The sequence below is a fragment of the Mustela erminea genome, chromosome 10 (genome assembly GCF_009829155.1).
Source record: "Mustela erminea isolate mMusErm1 chromosome 10, mMusErm1.Pri, whole genome shotgun sequence".
In the NCBI taxonomy this organism is placed as follows: domain Eukaryota; kingdom Metazoa; phylum Chordata; class Mammalia; order Carnivora; family Mustelidae; genus Mustela; species Mustela erminea.
The window spans coordinates 24,674,094-24,697,841 of record NC_045623.1 but is presented as its reverse complement, the minus strand read 5'-3'; the positions used below and the strand labels follow the sequence as shown (position 1 = coordinate 24,697,841).

Here is a 23,748-nt window from a genome sequence, read left to right as displayed (position 1 = left end):
TGGAAAAGCATCTGGTTTATAGAGGCATAAAATAAATATAGAGTAACTTGTTTCTCCATTATACCCACTGAATTTTGTGTTTTGTGTAGTGCTATGGTGGGAAATAGTAATGGATCAATTACAACAGAGTTTAGTTTGTTGCTCTTTTTAGCAAAACCAACAATAAAGCCATTTAACAGCTCAGCAGTTGGGTAAAATATTCACCTGGATATACTGTCTAATTTTAGGTATTCCTGCGTAGTAACTGAATTGCTTTTGAAGGGTGACTTCTAAGAGTGTATTTTCTTTATATCTATGGCTTATGATTTATAGAAGAGTCCGTGAACTGTCTTAGTAAGCCATTGACTGAAATTAGCTGTTTTTTACTCTAACTCACTTAAGGGAATAAAGGAAAGTTACGGTGTAACGGTAATTGTTCTGATGGTTCTTGTCAATTTTTTTTTCTGATCCTAGGTGGTATTTTGCTGTTATCTCTGTTTCTGGGGTTTTTGCAGTGACTTTCTCTGTGGTATTTGCATATGTGGCAGATATAACCCAAGAACATGAAAGAAGTATGGCTTATGGACTGGTATGTGTATTTATTCTGTTCTTTGTATCTGTGGGAAAATACCTTGTTTTAATTGTTTCATATTAGAAGTGTAAGCCTTTGCATTCAAAATTTACTTCTTTGTATAAAATACATTTCATAATAAAGTCATCAATTACTATCTAGTGGATGACTTATTTCAAAAGTTTTTTTCAGTACAAAGCCTTGTAAATTTTGATTTTTTAGTAGTAGTCATATACATCAGGTTTGAAATTACAGAATACTTTTACCTTTTAGAAGTTCTTTTTAAAGAATACTAAAAATTGGGACACCTAGGTGGTTCAGCTGGTTAAGTATCTGCCTGCAGCTCAGGTCATGATCCTAGGGTCCTGGGATCTGGTCCCACATGGGGCTCCCTGCTCAGCGGGGAGCCTGCTTCTCCCTCTTGCTTGTGCTCTTTTGCTCTCCCTCTAACATATAAATAAATAAAATCTTTTTAAAAAATACTAAAAATAAGGAATTATTTAATGTCATGAGTTTTTAAACATTACTAATATTTAATGGCTACTCTAAAATGCAATAGGCTAATGTATAGGTCAGGGATCAGCAGAACATTTCTGTGAATTTGTGGGCCACATAGAGTCTCATTCTGTATCTATGTGTGTGTGTATCTCTTAAAAAATGTAAGAACCATCCTTAGCTGGATTGACCCAGAGGGTGGCAGTTTGCCAACCTTTGAATACTGTTTTGAGAAATTAAGTATTTGGTGGTGGTGTAATCTCTTGTCCATTAAATCTAGGAATAAAAAGGCTAACAGAGACATGATAACATACAGAACATTATGAGATCGAAGCAAGACAGTGGTGAGTGTCAGCAAACATAGGACAAGGATCTTTTGATAAAGAAGGACTGCGTACTGTGTCAGCCTGAATCTTAGTTTTACAAGAAACTGTCTTTGATTCAAAGGACACGAAGAATCATGGATTAGGAAGTTTTTAGGGGAAAATACCTATTGTGAGAAACTTTAAAAAAAACTGATTTCAGTCATAAACTTAGAATGCTAACAATACGAAGTTGATGATGACCCTCTTCCCCTCTCCCCACTTGCATGTGTGAGTGCTCCCTGTCTCCAAAATAAATAAATAAAAATCTTTAATTTGCTAAATCTGCCCTAACAAAATACCACCACAATCCAGTTTTAGAACATTTCCATCTGTCCAAAGGCCATCTGCCATCCATCCCCAATCACCAGTGTACTTTCTGTCTTTGTAGTTTTGCCTTTTTTTTTTTTAAGATTTTGTTTGTTACTGAGCAAGTGAGTGGGGGGAGGGGCAGCGGGGGAGAGAGAATCTGAAGCAGAGCAGACTCTGCAGTGAGCATGAGTCTGATGTAGGGCTCCATCTCAGCAACCCTGAGATCTTGACCTGATCCCAAACTAAAAGTCAGAGGATTTAACCAACTGAGCTACCCAGGTGCCCCTGTAGGTTTGCTTTTAATAGAAATTAAACATGAATGAAATAACAGAACATGGTCTTTTCTGTCTGCACTTAGTTATCTATCTTTCATTCCTGTTGATACATTTACCAGTAGTTCCTCTTTTACTTTGGTTGTAGTTTTACACTGTATGGGATGTACTCTTTTTGTTCAGCTGTTCCCCAGCTGATGGACATTTGGGTCAATAGTGAGATGCTTAAGTTACTACATTGTTATGTACGTGTCAGGTAATTGGCCTTTGGAAGTTGAATTCTTTCTTTTGAGCAGTTATTAATAAACAGCTAAACATAAGCACTTCTGTGAAGTTAAATCCTCCATCCAGAAGCCAAAAATGGCACAGAGACAGAATAAAGCACAAGGTGGGGAGCAGCTCACACATGGCAGCATTAATTTCTTATTCTCCAGCACCGAGCATGGTCTCCATCAGGTGATACTTGCTGCCATGTCTACTGATTTGCGGCCATTTTGTCTAATAGGCCAGACACGTCTGGGATTAAGTTATTCCTCCCCTGTGTCCTCTTTAATCTGCATCTTCCCCAGACGTGTGTGGACTTCCTCAAAGTTTGAGAGAGACATGGTTAGTGATATACTCAGTGCCAAGGACCTGTGATCCTATCCTTCCTAACTCTGCCACCTAAACAATCACGTAGTTCAGTTTTGTACTAGCACTTACACTCTTACTGATGAGAAAGAAGATAAACCTCCAAGTCTTTAAGCTTTATTTCAGCCAGCCTTATGCATCAAGGTAAACATTCATCTCATTTTAATACTGGGGGGGGAAAATCACAGTGACAGTGGGTTTCCCTAGAGCATTGTTCTTTAGACTTCTTTCAGGCCATTACATACTTTTTTAGTTAAGAATCGACTTCTTTCCTCTTTCTGCAAAAGAAGAGAATATAAGAAGAATGGCACAGGTAGGATCCTGGAAAGGGAGAGCATGGCAGGAGGACTGACGTAAATCTGCATTCTGCAGCTCTGAAGGAGAGTCAGGTGTCCGGATTAATCTCTTCCTGTCCACTTGGATTTATTGCAGGTTTCAGCAACATTTGCTGCAAGTCTGGTAACCAGCCCCGCAATCGGGCTTACCTCGGCCGTGTGTATGGGGACAGCTTGGTGGTGGTCCTGGCTACAGCCATAGCATTGCTGGATATTTGTTTTATCCTTGTTGCTGTGCCAGAGTCTTTGCCCGAGAAGATGCGGCCAGCGTCATGGGGGGCACCCATTTCCTGGGAACAGGCCGACCCTTTTGCGGTAAAAAGTTTATGTTTTTTTCCTTCTGTTCGGCAAAAAAAGTGAATGTATGATTCAGTGCAATGTTCATATATTGTCGTGGATGTTTTCTTTGGGGAAAACATCGTGACGTATTTTTAAAATATTTTGAAATACTTTTCAGAGTAGTTGGGGAGGATGAAAGGCATTTTGAAAAGATAGCGAAGTGTCCTGTATGTACACTGCCGGAAGATAACACTGCGCATTTTTAAAACCAGTTTAGTGTTTGGGTATAAAACCTTATATCAGTCTTTTTCTTATTCTAGTCCTTAAAAAAAGTGGGCCAGGATTCCATAGTGCTGCTGATCTGCCATCACGGTGTTCCTCTTCCTACCTACCAGAGGCAGGCCAATACTCCAGCTTCTTTTATACCTCAGACAGGTAAAATCCTGACTGCCAAGAGGGACTTTTTCTTCCACTGTTTAGTGCCTTCATAACAAAAATATTTCATGTCGAGAGCTGTGATAGCAGAGACTTTTAAAATGCCTCCTGTGTTGTAAATAATGGCTCACTGGAGTTTACTTCCTACGTAGAGTGGTTGATGGTCCTTCGGCATATCTATTAAGACTTTGGCTTCTGCAGAAAGATACAATTATCCCGTCACTGCATGTGGTTTGAGCTTATGGGTTGTCTGTAGAAGTGATGGGATGCTTGTAATCCATCTGTCTAGTCCGGTCTCTCGGACATGGAGGGCATGGATCAGTAAAGCAGCGAGCTCTACTGAGAGCATTCGTTTTTCCTCCTTGACACTAATCTTACCAAGGAGGATCAAGCCTTTATCGATATCCATAAAATCACAGAACAGTGCACTATTTATAACATGGATTCTGAGTGCTTGATAGGGGTCTCAAATTTATGAAACCTAAGTCTAGATTAAGAGACTTAGAATTACCCGAATCTAAATAAGTAGCTGTTATTTGTAGTCTGTCGACAGTTGTTACAATTGTGATTCTCACTGAAAGCCAGAGTCTTCCTTTGAAGAATTCTTTGGTTATAAATGAGTTGTGGGGTTTTTTTCTGGCCATTTAATGTTAATATACAAGGACTCGCATCAGTATGGTTTTTGTTACACTTTATTAATGTCTCTATTAATGTTACTTTTTTTGGAAACCTTTTAGATAATGAAGTTTTCACCGGAAAGTGTTGCAGCATTTATAGCAGTCCTTGGCATTCTTTCCATTATTGCACAGGTGAGTCTCTTTTTAGTTAGAGTGAGGCAGTAGAGTGTTGCTCCTGGTTGACCATCCCAATGGGGCCTGAAGTGATACTCAAGTGACATTTTCTTGGTGGAGTCACCAGTGTCAGGAATCTGAGGCTTGTAGGTTCAGAAATTCAGTTTTGTTAAGTGTACTTAGTCTTTGGATCAGATTTTGGGGATGGGCATATTTTTGTCATACAATGTATAAAGCAGAAAGGTAGTTTATTGATTTATACTAGAAAGTACACCTGCATAAAGTAAAAAATTTTCTATCAGTCCTCACATATTTATTGAGTACTGCCATGTGTGGCATGTGTGCCATGCCGTGGGGGTGTAGCAGTGAACTGAACTAAATCCCTGCTCTTGTAGAGCTTGCATTCTTGTGGGATAGGACAGAAGCTTCAAAAAATGTCTGTGTACATGTATCAGGTATAATGAAAACGATAAGAAAAATGGTGCTGGGGATACAGAGGGACTGGGGATGGTGTTATTTTACCTGGAGGGTTGGGAAGGCCTAGCTGATACTTGGTGACGTTTGAGCAGAAACCCGAAGGAGAGAGGAACAGGCCATGGGAATATCTAGAAGAGCATTCTGAGCAGCAGGTACAGAAGTAAAACTCTAAGGAAGGACTGTAGCTGGCACGTGTGAGAAACAGCCAGGGGGACAGCACGGCTCTGGCAGAGCAAGCGAGGCAGTGACCTTCAAGAAATTAAGTCAGAGAGGAGGTGCAGAGGGAACCATCAGGTCATCTGGGGCCTCACAGGTTATGCTGAGACTTAATGGAAGATGGGAAGCCATTAGAGGGTTTTGAGCAGAGGAATGACGTGAAGTACTTACCCTGGAAATGCAGTTGGTAGCCAGTGGTTGGTTGATAAATAAGATATTAATCAACCAGCAATTTGGATTTTCTTAGGAGTATTTCATCTTGGCCTCAAATTTCTTTTACGTGATCAAGTAGTATATTCCGGCGACCAGAATATTTCTCTAGTCAGTCTTTCTCCTTTCAGTGAATAAAGTCCCACCCATTTCTTCCTCTCTGGCTTGGCTTAGTTGTAGATGTAGATGATCTAATCTAACATTCTTTCTTATCTTAGATCTAGTCTTCTAGATTGCAGCTTTCTTGTTTTATTCTGTTCTTCAGGAAATAAAAGGGTGCATTTCATAGGTCTCTTAGATGTTTTACCATCTCTTAGGTGTAGGATTCCTTCTGCAGATCTTATCACTTGGGAATTTTTTGGTAGGTTTAGTGATAAGTTTCAAATTTAAATTCTATAATATACCCATTGCCTCACACTTGCATTCATATGGCATTGAGTATTAGTACTATTTCTAACTTCCATTTGTATTAATTTTTTGAAATTTAAATTCAGTTAACATATTTATTGGTTTCAGAGGTAGAGGTCAGTGATTCATTAGTCTTAAATAATACCCAGTGCTCCCTTATATCATGTTTTTCCTCTTTAATATCCATTCTAACTCCTATTTTATCTTGAAGCTCCTTAAACAGAAATTATGTTGCATTTAAATGTGCATTTCTGGCTGTCAGAAAAGTGCACTTCAGCTTTGGGGAAAATATATTGTTGCCTATATGTAAAAATAGCTTTTTAAAAAACACCTTTCTAAGGCATATCACCAAGGAAAATGTACAAATAGTAAGAGTTGATCTTGAGGAATTATCGAATGTTAAACCGACCTTGAATCCTGGGATAAACCCAACCCCGTCATGATGTTTTATCTTTTTCATACATTGCTGAGATTATATTTGGTAATATTTTGTTTACGATTTAGACGAAGAGAACAAGCTAACATTTACTATAATGGCACATAAGAGACGAATAGCTGTTTCACATGTCACTGATCATAGAAGCTGCAGATGCCTTAGAAATTCAGGCAGTAACACTGCTGGAGTGCTGTGAAGGTGCTTTAGAGGAAATTTTCTCTCTGCTCAGCAGAGGGCACCTAGCACAAAGGGTAGAAGATGGAAAACAGGGGCACTTGGGTTGCTCAGTCATTAAACGCCTCAGGTCATGATCCCAGGGTCCCACAGCTAGCTTCCTGCTCCAGGGCTCCCTGCTCAGCGGGAAGCCAGCCTCTCCCTCTTCCACTCCCCCACTTGTGTTTCCTCTCTCGCTGTCTGTCTCTGTCAAATAAATCTTTAAAAAAACAAGATGGAAAATAGCTGTGGATACAGGAGGGGGTATGGTTGGGCATGTGTGCGGAGCGCTTGCAGTGCTTGGAGCGTGGGAGGATATGAGCCGCCAGCCAGCCAGCACTGGACATACAGCAGTTGTTACATACGCAGCCCCACAAGGAGTATGGTCCCCTAAGTGACCATTTAGCTTTGAGGCCTACGTAGAAATACCATTTTTGAGATGAATCACATTTTAAAAAGTGAGAAAATTAGTTGCATTTCAAAAAACAGGTTTAATGGAATTATGTAGTATATATAGAAAAAGTGATCATTATGTTGCTGTCATTAAATGAACTAAAATATTAAGTATAATATATAACTCCAAAGGTAGAAGAATTGTCTCGTATTCTCATTGATGTCAAGTATACACTTGTTGCTTGCCTGCTCGTGTTACTGCTTGCCCTTGTGCCTTTGTTCCAGCTGGGCTTTCTGCCTCCCCACCCTCTGCGCTAAGTGTCCTCTCTCGGAGTTTCCCATACTAACTGAGGTATAGCTCTGTCATTGTACAGAATACACATACAGAATACTGTTGCTTTTACCTCTGTTATTTTTATTATTTTTGCCTCGGTAGATTGTAGGAAGAGTAGCCTGTGAGTGAGGTCAGTGACATTCATCTTGGTCACTGTAAGCCACCCCTGTATTGTGTCCGCAACCTCAGTTAAGTGCTAAATTAGAAGCCATTGTTTATTTTTCTGCTTTAACTTTAAAAGGGCTCCTGGTTGGCTCAGTCGGTAGAGCATGTGACTCTTGGTCCTGGGATTGGGAGTTCGAGCCCCATATGGGGTTTAGAGATTACTTAAAAAAACAAAATCTTAAAATAAAATCATACGTACATACTTACTTTAAAAATTAGTAGTAACCATTTAGAGATTGGGAGGGTATATGAAAATACGTATTTGTAGCTTCTCCCCCACAAATGAGAAGATCTGGAAACATGGACAGACACACTTTCCAGTGGGAGCCAAATGTTTGCTGTCCCCTCTGGGGCTGTTAGGCCCCATCACTTCTTTGGTGCCAGGAGGCACGCAAGCCTAACTTTTGCACTAAATAAAAGTTTATGGAGTGCAGGGTTATTGTTGGACATATTTCCTTCCTCAGTGCTCTTATCTAATCCTCCATGTGCTGGGTGACCTCCTAAAGATTTTACCTCTAGGCCGCCCCTGACTGAGCTCCTGTTTGACACATGTTGGGCATTTAAACTTGACATAACCAAACTGAAATCTGGATTCCTTCATTTTAGCACTGCTCACCTCGTTGATGGGGCATCACCATGCTCCAGTTGCTGGGGCCACAACAAACTTTGGTGTCATATTTGTGGATTTTTGCCTTTCTTTACCCTTACCACATATCCCTTAGATGGTATCTCCTGTTACCTGTCTCCAAAATCCATTCTGAATTGAAGCATCTCTCCCCATTCTGATACTAGGAGCCAGTCTGAGCCATGGCTCTTGCCTCCATCTGGTCTCCGTAGTTTATTCGCCACTTGGGAAAGTAATTTTTGTAAAGTGAATTTTTTAAGATTTATTTATTTTAGAGAGAGTGAGTGTGAGCAGGGGGAGGGGCAGAGGGAGAGAGAATTTCAAGCAGACTCCATGCTGAGCAGGGAGCCCTATGCAGGGCTTGATCCCACATCCCTGATATCGTGACCTGAGTCAAAATCAAGAGTTTGGACACTTAACAGACTAAGTACTCAGGCGCCCCTGTAGAGTGAAATTTTAATCCTCTTGTTTAAAATTTATTTTCCTTTGCAACCAGAAAAAAACCTGGACCTCAAACATGACCTCATTGTGTCCCGTAATCCCTGTTATTGAATATATTCCAGTTGAGGGCCTTTGCACTTGCAGTTACCACTTATTGGAGTATCTGATCCCCGAGATAGTCACCTCCCTCCCCATTCAGCTGTCTCCTCAGAAGGGTCTTCTCTGGCCATCCTGGTTCAAGCAACACTTCTATTCCACTGCCCCATTTCATCTTTTTCCATAGCAGCTACAACCTGCAATGATCTTTCTAAACCAGTGCACTTACGTCCATCTTCCCTCCCAGATGAGGTATTTTGTTTGCTGACCAGTACTTTGACCTGTTCTCTGACCCTTGGGTCAGTTTCCTTAGACCTAGAATAGCAGTGGGATATAGTCGGAACTTGGCATTATATTTGCTTAACAGACCAAAACTGATGTCAGTTAACTGTTAACTAGCTATATACGCCTTGGTTAAATTGGTTGTTTAACCTTTGGGACAAAATGAGTTACACTAAATTAAGGGACACCAAATAATTTTTCTTGTCTAGTACACTGTATACACTAAGTAATTTATCCCATTATTTTTTTTTAAAGATTTTGTTTATTTATTTGACAGAAATCACAAGTAGACGGAGAGGCAGGCAGAGAGAGAGAGAGGGAAGCAGGCTCCCTGCTGAGCAGAGAGCCCGATGCGGGACTCGATCCCAGGACCCTGAGATCATGAACTGAGCCGAAGGCAGCGGCTTAACCTACTGAGCCACCCAGGCGCCCCAGTTTATCCCATTATTGAGACTATTTTGACATATTTAAAAATCACGTTTTCTGTAAATATTAAGAACATACAGTAGCTGCTAGGGATACAAAGCTACAGATACTTAAGGAAGTTCCTGCCTTTCGGGAGAAAATCAGTGTTCTCAGTTAGGGTGTCCTGTATACAGGAAGTTTTTCTTTGCTAACTGCTTAATCGGGTTGAGTTCCCTTTTGTGGTTGTGGTTGTTGAGAAGAACGGAATCCAGCAAGGTTCCATACCTTGTGGAACTCTTACACTCGCTAGTGTTTTAAGGGGAAATCGGAGAGAAGAAATCTAGGAGTCTTAATTGTTCAAGAACTCCTACAGGGCTCTTCATTTGCTTTCCACTGGCTTGTGATTATATCAGATTAAGCTCTTAAATGGTTATTTCAATTTAGAGAATTTTGTTTATTTTAAAGCTTTTATTTTTTCGGGAGTGTGGGCATGAGTGGGGGCAGGGGTGCAGGCGAGAGGGAGAGGTAGACACCCTGCTAAGCCGGAGCCCAATGTGGGGCTTGACCCCAGAACTGCTGGATCGCCTGAGCTGAAGGCAGATTGTAACTGAGCCACCAGGCACCCTCAATTTAAAGAATTTTTTTTTTTTTTAAGAGTTTGTTTATTTGACAGAGTGCACAAGCAGGGGGAGCAGTAGGTAGAGGGAGATACAAATTTTTAAAAAGATATAAGATCTTTTTCTAAAAATAGCAAGAAATACTTTCTCATGTCCCCAAATCATTGCTGAATTTCTTTTCGCTTTGAAAGAAAAGAAAACCCATTCAACCCATAATATTGTTTATTAAACACCTACAGTGTGCCAAGCCCAGTGCTAAGCATTTTGTAAATACCTCCTCTAACCTACATGACAGAGTTTTGAAGTAGGTACTCTTCATTGCCATTTTATAAGAGACAGAACTATTTCAGTGTGAAGTAACTTGCCCAGGGTCACATAGTTAGAGCCAAGATTATGATCCAGGCTGTTTTTCCAAAGGCTATGTTCCTACACTGTATGTTTCCCAAATCATACTTACTATACCTGTTCACTATTTGTAAAAGCATCATGCTTTCAGCAGTAATTTAGGTGAAGGACAGAGAGTAATTCTTGTACTGTTTCAGTTTTGCTTAGTGGGAGGATAAGCATTTTGGATTAACTTGGACCTGTAAAAACTTTTAAAGCAGTTATATAACCAGGATCCCCAAATCATCTGTTCAGACCTTTGATGCTACTGCTTACAATTTCTGATATAAGCAGTCAGTAGAAATGTACTGAATAGAAAGTTCAACTTTTCTGTTTTCACTTTTCTTCTTCCCTGGATCTGGATCTGTGTCAGCAAAGGGACCTTTCATTTGCTCTATCTGACCTAGAGTAATAGTCTCAAGATATATTCAGGGCAACTGCTAAAAATGCCAAAATGTAGAAAAGTGGTAGTCCTTTTATATTACAGATTGAAGGATGTCACCAAGTATTTTTTATTTTTATTTTTAAAAAGTTCTTTCCTGATAAACTACTCCATTCTGGTTTTTCTTCTTTTCTAGACCATAGTCTTGAGTTTACTTATGCGGTCAATTGGAAATAAGAACACCATTTTATTGGGTCTGGGATTTCAAATATTACAGCTGGCATGGTATGGCTTTGGTTCAGAACCTTGGTAGGTATATTTTAATTTTTAAGATTTTGATATTTGCCCCTTTTTTCCAGCTTTGTTGAGGTATAACTGACAGACTTTTTAAAAGATTTTTATTTTAGGGGAGAGCATGAGCATACATGAGTGGGGGAGGGGCAGAGGGAGAGAGGGAGAATCCCCAGTGGATTCCCTGCTGAGTGGAGAGCCTGGGGTGGGAGTTGCGGGGGGTTGATCCCAGGACCCTGAGGCAAAATCAAGTTGGACACCCCACCATCTGAGCCACGTGGGTGCCCCTAATTGACAGACTTTTATTTGCTTCTCATCTAAGGCTTATTACTAGATTTTAATCCATCTCTTACTGTGCCTTTTTTCTCTCAAAATGTATACAATACAGATTTCTCACTTGTGTATTTGTATATTCTAGAATGGCTTGAGGGTAGAGGGGTGTGACATTTTCTATGTGACAGATTTTTTAAATGAGATTCGTTTTTAAATCTCTAATGAGCATTTAATCTGTATCGTCTGTCATTAGGATAAAACATGTAATCTCAAAGTAGCAAAGCCCTGAAAGCTAGTGTTATTTACCTTCTTTGTTTTTCTGGTTAGGAAAAAACATGTGACATCAGTGATCATTACTGATGACAGACCAGAAGTTCATTGAGAAAGCCCTATTGTTTTGGCCCCAGCTTCCTGTCAGAGAGAAGAAGGCTGTTTCCTTTTCTTGCAAGTCTGGTGGCCTGCAGGTTGATGGCTGTAGTGAGGTCAAGGTTGGGCCGCACAGTTGCGCCTTCATGGTCAGGATGATGGGACTGAACTTGGTTCACTCAGGTTTCATTCCCCAAAACATACTACCTCTGTTTGGATCAAATAGGAGTAAGCATCAAGAGTGGTTTGTTTTGTTTTAAAGATTTTATTTAATTTAACAGAGAGAGAGAGCGCGCTGTGCGAAGGAACACAAGAGGGAGAGCAGGAGAGGGAGAAGCAGGCTCCCCACTGAGCAGGGAGCCTGATGTGGGGCTCGATCCCAGGACTCTGGGATCATGACCTCAGCCGAAGGCGGATGCTTAACAACTTAGCCCCCCAAGTACCCCAAGAATGTGTTTTGATGGATGTTTTGTTTTCCAGACTAGTTTTTACGAAGAGGCACTCACAATTTTAATGATCTAAAACACTTATTACAAGTTTCAAGGCCAAAACATCCAAGGCTTAGGTCAGCTCAGTAGCATCACACTGGAAGCACAAGTCTGTGGGAGCACGGCATGCAGAGTCTCACTGCTGGGGAAACTCGTAATGCTGTTTCTGTATGTGTATCATATGGTTTCTCAACACTCCCCATCCCCACCCGCTGCTCAGACCTTAGAGTGACTTGCCCAGAGTCACACAGGAAGGAAGGAATAGACCAAGTACAGTTCTCCTTTTCCTTGTACCACAGCCACTTTGCATAACAATAACTTGAATTCAAGTGTATATTTTGACTGACAAGGTGCAGTGAAGAATATATTTTGTTTTGCTGCTTTTCCTTACAGGATGATGTGGGCTGCTGGGGCGGTGGCGGCCATGTCTAGCATTACCTTTCCAGCGGTCAGTGCCCTTGTTTCACGAACTGCCGATGCTGATCAACAAGGTGAGTTGACAAGAACCCATGATAATTATTTCAAAGCACAGAATACTCAAATCCTATTTTCTATCTCCTTCTCCGTACGGGATCATAAGTGTATCTTCAAAGTAAAGATTTAAAATTGATTTCACTGTTAAGAGGAAAAGCAGATTTGGGGCACCTGGGTGGCTCAGTGGGTTAAAGCCTCTGCCTTCGGCTCAGGTCATAATCCCGGGGTCCTGGGATCGAGCCCCATGTCGGGCTTTCTGCTCAGCAGGGAGCCTGCTTCCTCCTCTCTCTCTGCCTACTGGTGATCTCTGCCTGTCAAATAAATAAATAAGATCTTAAAAAAAAAAAAAAAAAAGGAAAAGCAGATTCCAAGGTATCGTCCTTTGGTGGATATATCTGTAACCATGTCTCATCTGTGGGGCCCTACCTGTTCTGTCGCTAGAAAATCTAGTGATGTAGGCTGGCCACCTTATGTTCACTATTATGGGTTTGCTATGATGTGCTAGACATCCTGGGCTTAAGTAACCTTTTTATTTAAATCTTAGGTTTCAGTCATCTAAAGACCATAGAAAACATTTTTTATCTTAACGCTTTTGTGATCTGCTAACAGATAATTCTTTGAAAAGGATGTGTTTATTCTAGTCATAAGGGGAAAAGGGAGTGTTACAAAAGAGGGGCAGCGATCACATGGTTGATTAAGTGAGGAAGGAAAGGCCTATGGCCAAAGCAAATTGCATTTTAGATTTGAGAAAAGATTGCAGAGGAAAGCAAAACTCAAACTCTGTATTTGACTCAGAGGGTCTTAAGTAGCTGCTTAGGGGCAGGTTTTTAACAGTTAATGATTGTGAACTCATGCCTGATTTTTAACCAGGGAGGTTTTAAAGGGAAATAAAGTGCTTTTGCCCACTTGCTTAAACTAGACCTAAGTTTGGGTTGGGTCTACCTGATCTCACATTTTATCAGATAACTTACTTTGTAGAGCTCATGGCTTCTAAGTACTTTGTTAATACCATCTTGGTAAATTGCTAGTGTCTGATGAGAACTTTGGTTTTAGATTGACTTTGTCTGGTTCTGGTTCTGGGGCAGGAAAAAAATAAACGGTGCATTACATAATTTGTGTAAACAATTTAGGTGTTGTTCAAGGAATGATAACAGGAATTCGAGGACTGTGCAATGGTCTGGGACCAGCTCTTTATGGATTCATTTTCTACATATTCCATGTGGAACTTAAAGAATTGCCAATGACAGGAACAGACTTGGGAACAAACACAAGCCCACAGCACCATTTCGAACAGGTATTTCTTCATTCACCTGATAAAAATACAGTTCATTTGGCTGGGTTGAAAGATGAATGGGCTTTGGTCACCCAAGCTTTTATGTGAGATTATTTTAGATCTACAGCACTTAAAAACCAAAGCTGAAGGGACTATGTTCCCCTGTATACCTCTTTTTGAAATCGGCTGTACATACCTTTCCCCTCGTCAATTTAAGAATTATCCAACTGTTCTAGTTCGTGATGTTACAACTCATGGCATGGTTAATAGCCACCGGTGTGTACCGCTGTCTCCTCAGGGACGTGTGTGCTGCACGAGGTCCCCAGGTGAGGCTGCCTTCTGCAGCAAATGGCAGTTAGGTGCTGATTCACATCTTTGTTCACCTGTTTGCTGTACTTTCCCTCCTTACAACTGAAAACATTAACGGCAGACATCGTATCTTTAGCCAACACAAACAGCTCATCAGTTTCTGGCTTGTTTAGCAGAGCAGCCGAAATGCTTTTAAATAAAAATGAATGTTTGTTTGTAGGCTATACATAGGTTAAACTGGCTGTGCAAGTTTTTGTTAAGAATGAACATATCTGGGCTAAAACAAAAGCCTTTTGATTCTTGGGTAACAGCATTAACTGTGTTTCCCTCACAGTTACTAGAGAATGTAGTTTGCTTTTGTAAACAAAGAAAACGGTCATTGATTCCACTACTGTGGTTGACATAGCATATACTACTTAATTTTACTTTTGAGATCTTCCTGTTGAACTAATGAGGAGAAGGCTCATGAGCCATATGATGTGTTCAGATTCTGTGCTGCAAGTGATAGGCTGTTTTTGAAAAACTCTTGTGGCTCTGTTCCTTAGGTCAGCTGTTATCCTCAGAATTTTACAGTGAGAGTACGATAGTGTCCCTTTCTCCTGAAAAGCAAATGCATTTTCTTACTGTGGCTCTGAAGAAAGAGAGAAGACCCTGGCTTACAGTTCATAGCAATCTAATTATTAAAAAGAAGCAGTTTCTTAAGAGTGGAGCGCAAAAGTCCTAATTATCTTTTTCTTTCTCAGAATTCAATCATCCCTGGCCCCCCCTTCCTCTTTGGAGCCTGTTCAGTACTGCTGGCTCTGCTTGTTGCCTTGTTTATTCCAGAACATACCAATTTAAGCTTACGGTCCAGCAGTTGGAGAAAGCACTGTGGCGGTCACAGCCATCCTCATAGTACACAAGCGCCAGGAGAGGCCAAAGAACCTTTACTCCAGGACACAAATGTGTGATGACCGAAATCAGGAAGACTTTTCTATCACACCCAGGTCTTAGTTTTCACCTGTAGTTCTGGATGTACATTCCATTTCCATCTACAATGTACTTTAAGGTTGTCTTAAGAAATGTATCTGCATGAACTCCGTGGGAACTAAAGAAAGAACCAGAACCGGACAGTTTTCCAAAGATGTTACAATTTCTTTTGAAAAGAAACCTTTTGTTTATTAGCACCAATTTCTTGCCACTAGCTTTTGTTTTATTATACATCCTTTAATTAAAAACTATATACGTACCTTCTTAGATACTAGCAACGTCTCTGCTACCATTTCCTTCAGGTGTTGAGCTTTAACTCTATGCTGACTCACAGCGGGACAGAGTAGGTAGTATGGTTATGGACCTGTTCGTTTTTAACATTGTAAAATCTTGGGTCAAATAATTCAAAGCCTTAATGCAGATGCACTAAAGTAAAGAAATGGTAAATGAATTGTTTGCATTAAAAAAAAAAAAAACTTTAAGAAAATTGTACTAAATCTGAATCATGTTTCAAGCTTATTTGTAGTAATTTTATTTTAAACATTCACCACTGTTTTTGAAATGAGAAAATATCAGCCATTTAGAATTTAAATTGGGGTAGAGTCTGTAAATCTAAACGCTGGCTCGGGTTTGTTCCCCAGCTACTTATACCACTATTCTTTTAATGTTTGCATAATCACAAGAACCTCAACACTTGAATACATAATCTAAAAATTATATAGTAAAGCTGGTAGCCTTGAAAATGTCAATGTGATATCTATATGTAGATAAATATATATAGTGGCCTTTCAGGACTGTCACAGTAACACTTTATTTACAGAGCTAATGTTTGTCCTAAATTTTCAGGACTCTAGAAGAGAGCTTTATACAATTACTGATGTGAATTTCTCTAAAGTGTATATTTTTGTGTCCAGTTATATTATTTAAAAAGTGTTACTTTGTAAAAATTGTACATAAAGTATTGTATAGTTTACACTGTTTTCATCTTGTGTGTGGTTATTGCTCAATGCTTTTTAAACTTGGAACATTCACTATGGTTAAAATAAGGTCTTAAAAGAAATGTAAATATTCTGTTAATAAATTAAATATTTTAATGATTTTTTTTTTTAAAAGAAAGTCTTGATCTGTGATTCCCTGTAAGGTCTGTTGGCTTTATTTGTTACCTAATCATTTTTACAGTAACAAATCAAAGCTTTACACCATCTTCCCTTTAATCCCTTTTCCCCCCTCAACTACAAAATACTCCCATAGGAAGACAAAAGAAATGGAAACTTAGTCCGTAAATTAAATGGAAGTACTTAAATTCTAAGCATCATCACAGCTGCAGATCAATGCTGTTTATTTTTATATACACATCATACTCCATAAATACTTTATTAACAAAGCTCAGTTATAGAAATATGTTAAGTGCAAACCTTGTGATTATTAACACATGTACAGCTGTACACTGCAAAACAATTTCAAATAAAAAAAGAACTACCTATATGCCCTAAATCCCATCCAAACCCTGTCATGTTTTATATATTACATAATATTTACAGGAAAGATTCTAATATCACCAAGAGGCTACTTTCTAGATTATTAAATGCTTTCAAGTTACTGTAACCAAGTATTCTTACTAATACTCATACAGTATATTGAAATGACAAGTCATACATAAGTCACTACCCAGTAATGGTTACTTAATTTTTTAGAATAAATCCCGTAGTTAAGACTGCTTGCAACTACCAACACAGCTTCAGAAAAATACGACCAAATACTAAATTCTTTGTCTTACCATAAACCTAATAACATTGATATTCATATATTGAATTCTCTTTCCGAATCTATGTAGTAAGGTCCTTGAAAATAGTTTTTTTTAAAATATCAGATGAGCATTAGCAATCCTTATAAACAATTGATTTATACATTTCATAAGACAATGCTGCTCTGTACTTGGTGATCATCAGTAAGAAAACAAAATGGGACCCTTTGAGTCTGGGTGAAATTTTAGAACCTAATTTTTCTCCAAATAATTCTTACTTGAAACTGGGTTGGTTACAAAGAAGAAAAAAAAATTGTAACTTCTAGCAGTTACTCACTTTGCCTACCTTATTAAGCAAACATTAAAATGAACTGATAGTATAAAAAACAATGAATATTCATGATGCTCTTAAAGTACTTTGTAATGTACTACTTTTTAAAACATTCCACTAATACAGGTTTAACTGAATAACAAACTAATAAAACTCCAAATGAGAGAAAAACTGGGTAAGTATAGATTTCCAGGAAGCATTAAAATCCTATAAACTTTGCAGCTCAAAGCACTTTATACTTAATCAGGTTAACATTGTCCAAATTATTTATCTAACTTATCAAAATTATCAGAATTAGTTAGACTTGTTCAATAGCTAATTTAAAGATGCTGCAAAGAAAGTATTTACTTGCTATGAAGGATTAATTTCATTGAAGGTAATTTTAGGATTTCCCCTTTATTGTAAATATCAATAATATAGATATCTCTAGAGATAATCATTTTCCCTCATAATTTTCAGTTGTCAAACTTAAAACTTTTATTTTACCAATGGAAATGATAAAATGAATTAGTGATAGTCTTTGGTTTCATATTCTATCTAAGCAGATTTTCATTTACCCAGATCCTCAATGACTAGAATGTCTCTTATGAGGATCAACTTTTCCCTCAGAAATTCTGAGAATTTCTAAGGATTCATTTAATAAAATTCATACTATCATTCTATCAAACACCATGTTCACAAACTAAAAAGCGTCATTTACTCAGAATCTTCACTCCGAATCCCCCAAGTACAAACTGGCTCCTCTAGCTTGCCGTGGAACAACAGCGGGAGTTAAAAAGGATCCAAACAATCTAATACAGTAAGCTCAAGTAAACTTTGAAATTTGCTGGCTTAGAATTTTGATCTATGCTGCGCATACATTTTTAAACCATGGGAATTTATAAAATTTCAATAAAAAGTTAAAGACAACACTAGCATTAACTGTTTGTTAACTGCCCAGGGAAATACGCTGAAGATGCAGAAGGGAGCACTGCAGGTTTGGAAGATGTCTGTAATGCTCCTAAAGTGCCATCTTTTTGATGGTCTGCAAATGAGGACAAAAAAAGATTATTTGTATTCACTTAGTTCTACATAAAATATAGTCAATTAAACCACTGTCAAATCCATTTCAGAACTGTCCTCTCACCTGGATTATTGAACAGGTTTTGGCTGAGCCCACGTAAAGGAATGCTGTCTTCCCTTTTCTTCAGGTATTTGGATTCCAGCCCTACATTTGCACCACTTGAAAGGAAAGTAGTATTTATTTTAAAATTTATTTTCACTTGAGATAAACCATCAACATTAACTGTTAATCTACAAACACATACTATATATAAAATAATCTAACTATGTTTATACCTTTGTTCAAAACAAGTCATTCTTCACTGGTTTCTTAAGCAGTTTATCCATAAGCCAAAGTACCCTTCCCAGTGAACAGCAGACTATCATAAATAACACTAATAAGTCGAAGAGCTAAGATAAAGAATATGGGGAACTAAAAACGCTAGTACTATGAAACCATAAAACCATAATGCATAAGTGATACATGCTGAATGAAAACACATGTTCATGCTTCAAGAGTATCATTTAACCATTTCTATCTCGTATTTAAAATGAGTAAGGGGCACCTGGTTGGTTCAGCTAGTTAAGCCTCTGAATCCATCTCAGCTCAGGTCTCAATCTCAGGGTTGTGAGTTCAAGCCCTGCATTGGGTTCCACACTAGGCATGGAGCCTACTTTAAAAAAATAGTAATTAAAGAGTAAACTTTTTCCTTTGCCAAAAGCTCTTCAGAACTTTACAGTACTTCAAAGACGTCATTAATATGCACTATTAAAATAAATAAATAATGAATTCTAGTCAGATGAATACAAATACAAAAGTTTAGAAAAATATGGGGGCATTTACGTAGTTGTATTTTCCCCCTTCTATCACCATACTCCTTTTTTCTAAATCTGTACAGTGTCAAGTTTCTCTAATAGTTCTATGGCACAAGAGTTTAAAGGCACTTGTAAAACAATGTACATTCTTAAAACTAAGTGGTCTTTTTCCAATTTTCAGAAAAGAATTAAGTGGGTGAATAGGTATTTCCTTCAATTTTAACTTTTTAAACTTTTGATACCCATTGCCACTTTTTCCTGAAAACAAATACAGGAAAAAACCAATTACAAACAAAAAACACTCAAAATAGCTGAACAGTCCTAATTTTAGGGACACATGATTATGTCTGATTTTTGTACCACAAATACGATATTTTCTGCAAGTAAAATTGTGCTTGGTGTATATGACAGAGTTAAATATATAACATGGTGTTCTACCATTAACAGGGATTACAGATGATGTGCCTCTTATTTAAACAAGTTTTAAGATTAAATATAACATACATTTCAAGATTTGAAATTTTTTTTTGAGAGGCTCCCAAACTTTTGTAATATTCATATTGGTGACAGTTTTACAGAAGCCAATGAATGAAAGCCAGAGAATTGGGATAAGAAGCCTCTTTGAACTGTTAGTAATTTATTCCGCAGTATACTTGAATGATGCTAGCTCATGGTAATGAGTGCCAGCAGACAGGTCTTAAAATGATTAATTTTTAAGAAGCACAATGGTAAGAAAAAAATAGTACAAACATGTATAGACTACCAGTGAGAGTACCCAGAGAGACAAATTTTCATGAGCTGTTTAATTTAGTCACAACTCACTGACGGAACAAACCTCACTATGTAAAACCCATGTATAAGAGCTAAAAAATAGGAAGGGATTTCTGAATAGGCAGAATACGTCATAAAATTAAAGCTTATTTTGGTAGGTATGGGACAATCTCACAAGCCTTATTCTTAGCAAAGAATTCTAGCAGTTTAAAATAGGTGACTCCTGGGGTGCCTGGGTAGCTCATTCGGTGAAGGGTAAGACTTTTTGTTCCGGCTCAGGTCATGATCTGAGGGTCCTGAGATTGAGCCTTTGGACTCCATGCTCAGCAGGAAGTCAGCTTCTCTCCCTCTCCTTCTGTCCCTCCCTTTGCTCGTGCACTCTCTCTCTCTTTCTAAAATAAATAAATATTTAAAGTATAAATAAAATTAAAATAGCTGGCTTCTCAGAGTACTTTACACTGGAAGCATTAATTCAGAAAAATGGAGAGCTTTCAGAGGCAGACACAGCCATACAAGAAAACAAAAACAAAACCACACTAAATAGAGTTAAAAAGATTTCTATGTATTTGCCCCAAAACAGATGAAAGGTGGTTCAGTTATGCAGGAAAGTCACTCTTAAAAAATAAATTTTTACATTTATAAATAATAAAGTTTATAAATGTTTAACTGTCTCTTATAGTTTAAAAAAAAATGGGAAATCTCTTTTTCATAGATAAAGAGAACTCCACTTCATCCCACTGATCAGCAACTTAAAAGTCACAATAAGTGGGCATCAAAGCTTTCAAGCATGGATAAAATTGCAAACATTAAATTTTATGCCAACAAGTACTTACTTTTCCTTATCAGTTGAGCAAGGCATACTAACAGTTGTTCCTGACTGAACTTCTCCTAGAGGTGTATTTGGTTTTGTAAACTGCAAGTTAAACTGGACCTGTAAAGATGGAAAACACATGATGTAACCTAATTAGTGAGAACCGAGAAAGTTCCATATGGAGACAGGTGGTTCCATTTTTTTTCTGATAAATCTAGACCACAGAAGAACAGGTTCAACATGAACTTTATAACACAAGCACATTTTCGTGAGAAGATTTAACAACAAAAAAATCCTCTTTCTTCTTGTCAAAAACATTCCTGTGATAGAAGCAAGATGGATAGCATAAAATGATTCTCTTAACAATTATTTTGAGGAGCACCTAGGTGGCTCAGTGGGTTAAGTCTCCACCTTCAGCTCAGGTCATGGTCCCAAGGTTCTGGGATCGAGCCCCACATCGAGCTCCAGCTCAGCGCGGAGCCTGCTTCTCCTACCCCTGCCGCCTGCCTCTCTGCCCACTTGTGATCTGTCAAATAAATAAATAAAAATCTTAAAAAAAAATTATTTTGAAACAAAACAAACGTTAATATAACTGAACAACCTGGGTTTGAATTGCAGGGCTCTATTTATACACAGATCTCGGTCAGTAAATACAGTACAGTAGAATGAGGTACCAAAAATCTCCTTATCCCCACCCAAAGTCAGCAAAACTGGATCCTGGATTAACACTCATTATCCAGTACCCAGAAATGTAGAAAATTTCCTTCTACGCAATGTCTAGAGGACCGCAGAGCACCTTTACCATCTCTCTGGTTGGCTTGATCCACCTGACTCCCTAACATGGTCCTACGGCAGCTCCTGCTTACAGGAAATGCTGGTAGGCTGTGAGCTGCTAGATCCCTGGGCTCTTTGCCCGTCCACTTGGAGAACATTCAGTATGGCCGACAGCACCTCTCCCTGCTGTCAGCTCTGCACTGCAGGCTTCTTCCTGTCATTGTGGAGTTCCCCCAGACTCTTTGGTGATGTGGTATCACTCTGTGCTCCCTGGCCAAGTAGGACCAGTAACTGGCCTTGCCACTTGAGCGAGAATCGCTCTCCAGAGCTGGTTCCTTTACTGCCTCTCAGTTCAAGCCTTCAGTGAACTAACCCTCACACACACAGGTAGTGGGATGAGGAGCGCCAAAAGCACAGGAAAGTCCTGCTGTTCCAGCCTACCCTGTATCTTTCCTCTACTTTCCCTTGCTTGTTATCATCTGGCAACTTCTTACTTTTCAATCACAATATAAAATACATTTGTCGGGGGTGAGGTAAAAAAATATATAGGAATATATATATTAAAAATACAGTAGTTCAGTTGGGGGGAGTCAAAAGTTACATGCAGTTTTTTGACAATGTGGGGAGGTCAATGCCCCAAACCCCAACATAGTTCAAGGGCCAACTGTACATTTATTTTCTAAGATTTTCTATTTATTTATTTGACGGAGAGAGAGACTGTAAAAGAGGGAACACAAGCCGGGGGAGTGGACAAGGGAAAAGCAGACTCCCCATTGAGCAGAAAGCCTGATGCAGGGCTTGATCTCAGGACTCCGGGATCATGACCTGAGCTGCAGGCAGACGCTTAATGAACCCAGGCATCCCCTCAACTGTCCATTTAAGGAAGTGTCACAGCTCTAAAAGTTGTCTCCCTACTTACCACAATTATGCATATACCTCATGCATTCTGAGAATTCTTTCCTTTCAAGAATTTTCAAAGGCTGTTATATTTAAGGATTCTAAATGAAAGCTAGGAATTTGAACTTCAGAGCAATCAAAAGTAGTGCCACCTGGGTGGCTCAGTTAAGTGACTGACTCTTGGTTTGGGCTCAGATCATAATCAGGCTCAGGCTCTGCACTCAGCCGGAAGTCTGCTTCTCTCCCTTTCCAGCTCCCTCCACCCCTCCTCTCTCTCTCCCCGCCCCCAACAATAAATAAAAATCTTTAAAATAATCAAAAGTAATCCAAGAATCTATACAAAAATCTAAAGATATACGACTGAGGTTTCATACCGGAAACCTATAAATGGGTTGTATCTTAAAAGTAGAGGTATCATATTAAGTCACCAAACTAATAGATTTAAAAAAACTGACTACTTGCATACAAAAAGGAAAAGGCACAGAAAACAAGAAATATCTATTTTAGTAAAAACTCACAATAATAGCAAATAGGTACAAACTATTGGTTAAAATTACGAATAAAAAAGGTAGGGGCACCTGAGTGGCTCAGTGGGTTAAGCCTCTGCCTTTGGCTCAGGTCATGATCTCAGGGTCCTGGGATCCAGCCCTACATCAGGCGCTCTGCTCAATGGGGAGCCTGTTTCTCCCACCCCTGACTGCCTCTCTGCCTACTTGTGATCTCTGTCAAATAAATCTTTAAAAAAAAAAAGTATAAGCTAATAATGTACTTGACTATCAATGTTCAGTATTCCAAAGTTATTAGTTCTCCCTACATTAATCTATGCATTTCACATGATAACCTTAAACACAAAAAGGATTTTTAAAAGTGAATTTTTTAAAGAATTTTCCAATATTCCTTATAGAAAAATAAACATGAAAGAGTAAGAAATGTTAAGTACCAGATATCAATTCATAAGATACAGGCAAACGTAATAAATTACAAAACTGGACAAAATAAAAAGAATGGTCTCAAATACTGAACAAAAGGTAGTACACCACTGTGATCTTTGAGAGAAGTGTGATCCCTACAACTGACCCAGGTTTCCAAGTGGAAGCACTTTATCTCAATTCAGGTACAGAGGTAAAACATAATTGCTAAGAGTGGAAGAGATCAAGATCAGAATTTAGGGGGGCTGGGGTGAGTAGAAGTTGCAGAGCAGAATTCTGACAAGCAAGAAGCTATAAGGAGGCTCCTAGGTGCTCAGTCATTTAAGCGTCTGACTCTCGATTCAGGCTCAGGTTATGATCTCAGGGTTGGGAGATCAAGAGGCTCCATGCTCACTGTGGAGTCTGCTTGGGATTCTCTCTCCTCTCCCTCTGCCCCTCCTCCTGCTCATGCTCACTTGCTCACTCTCTCTCAAATAAATAAAAATATAAAATTTAAAAAAAAAAGAATATAAAAAGAGAAAAACCTCTAGAAATCTGCACATGGGTCCCTTTTGAGTTTTTGTTCAGCACTAGACACATGCATAGGGACAAATCTCCAAAGACTAAAAAAAAAAAAAAAGATGGCAGATTTAATCTGAACAGTTCC

The 23,748-nt window shown here is 38.8% G+C and overlaps 2 protein-coding genes across 3 annotated transcripts in view; one reads left to right on the top strand and one right to left on the bottom strand.

Annotated features, from left to right (window-relative positions):
• The window catches only part of MFSD14A (major facilitator superfamily domain containing 14A), a 41,586-nt gene extending 25,618 nt beyond the window's left edge, over positions 1–15,968 (top strand). Inside the window, 12 exon segments of the mRNA XM_032301411.1 lie at positions 454–568; positions 3,054–3,099; positions 3,102–3,271; positions 3,556–3,600; positions 3,602–3,616; positions 3,618–3,654; positions 3,657–3,670; positions 4,408–4,479; positions 10,742–10,854; positions 12,357–12,454; positions 13,568–13,731; positions 14,763–15,968. Coding sequence (XP_032157302.1) covers positions 454–568; positions 3,054–3,099; positions 3,102–3,271; positions 3,556–3,600; positions 3,602–3,616; positions 3,618–3,654; positions 3,657–3,670; positions 4,408–4,479; positions 10,742–10,854; positions 12,357–12,454; positions 13,568–13,731; positions 14,763–14,969 — 1,096 coding nt within the window. The 3' untranslated portion in view covers positions 14,970–15,968.
• A 342-nt stretch (positions 15,969–16,310) lies between these two features.
• SASS6 (SAS-6 centriolar assembly protein) overlaps positions 16,311–23,748 on the bottom strand; it is a 39,925-nt gene continuing 32,487 nt past the window's right edge. The window contains exons 15-17 of one of the 2 annotated variants that reach the window (XM_032301409.1): positions 20,525–20,622; positions 18,190–18,284; positions 16,311–18,087 (exon numbers count right to left, since the gene is read on the bottom strand). In XM_032301409.1, coding sequence (XP_032157300.1) covers positions 17,981–18,087; positions 18,190–18,284; positions 20,525–20,622 — 300 coding nt within the window. In that variant the 3' untranslated portion in view covers positions 16,311–17,980. Of the gene's footprint in view, positions 18,088–18,189; positions 18,285–18,742; positions 18,779–20,524; positions 20,623–23,748 lie in introns of those variants that run through there. The other variant, XM_032301410.1, reaches the window with a different exon arrangement.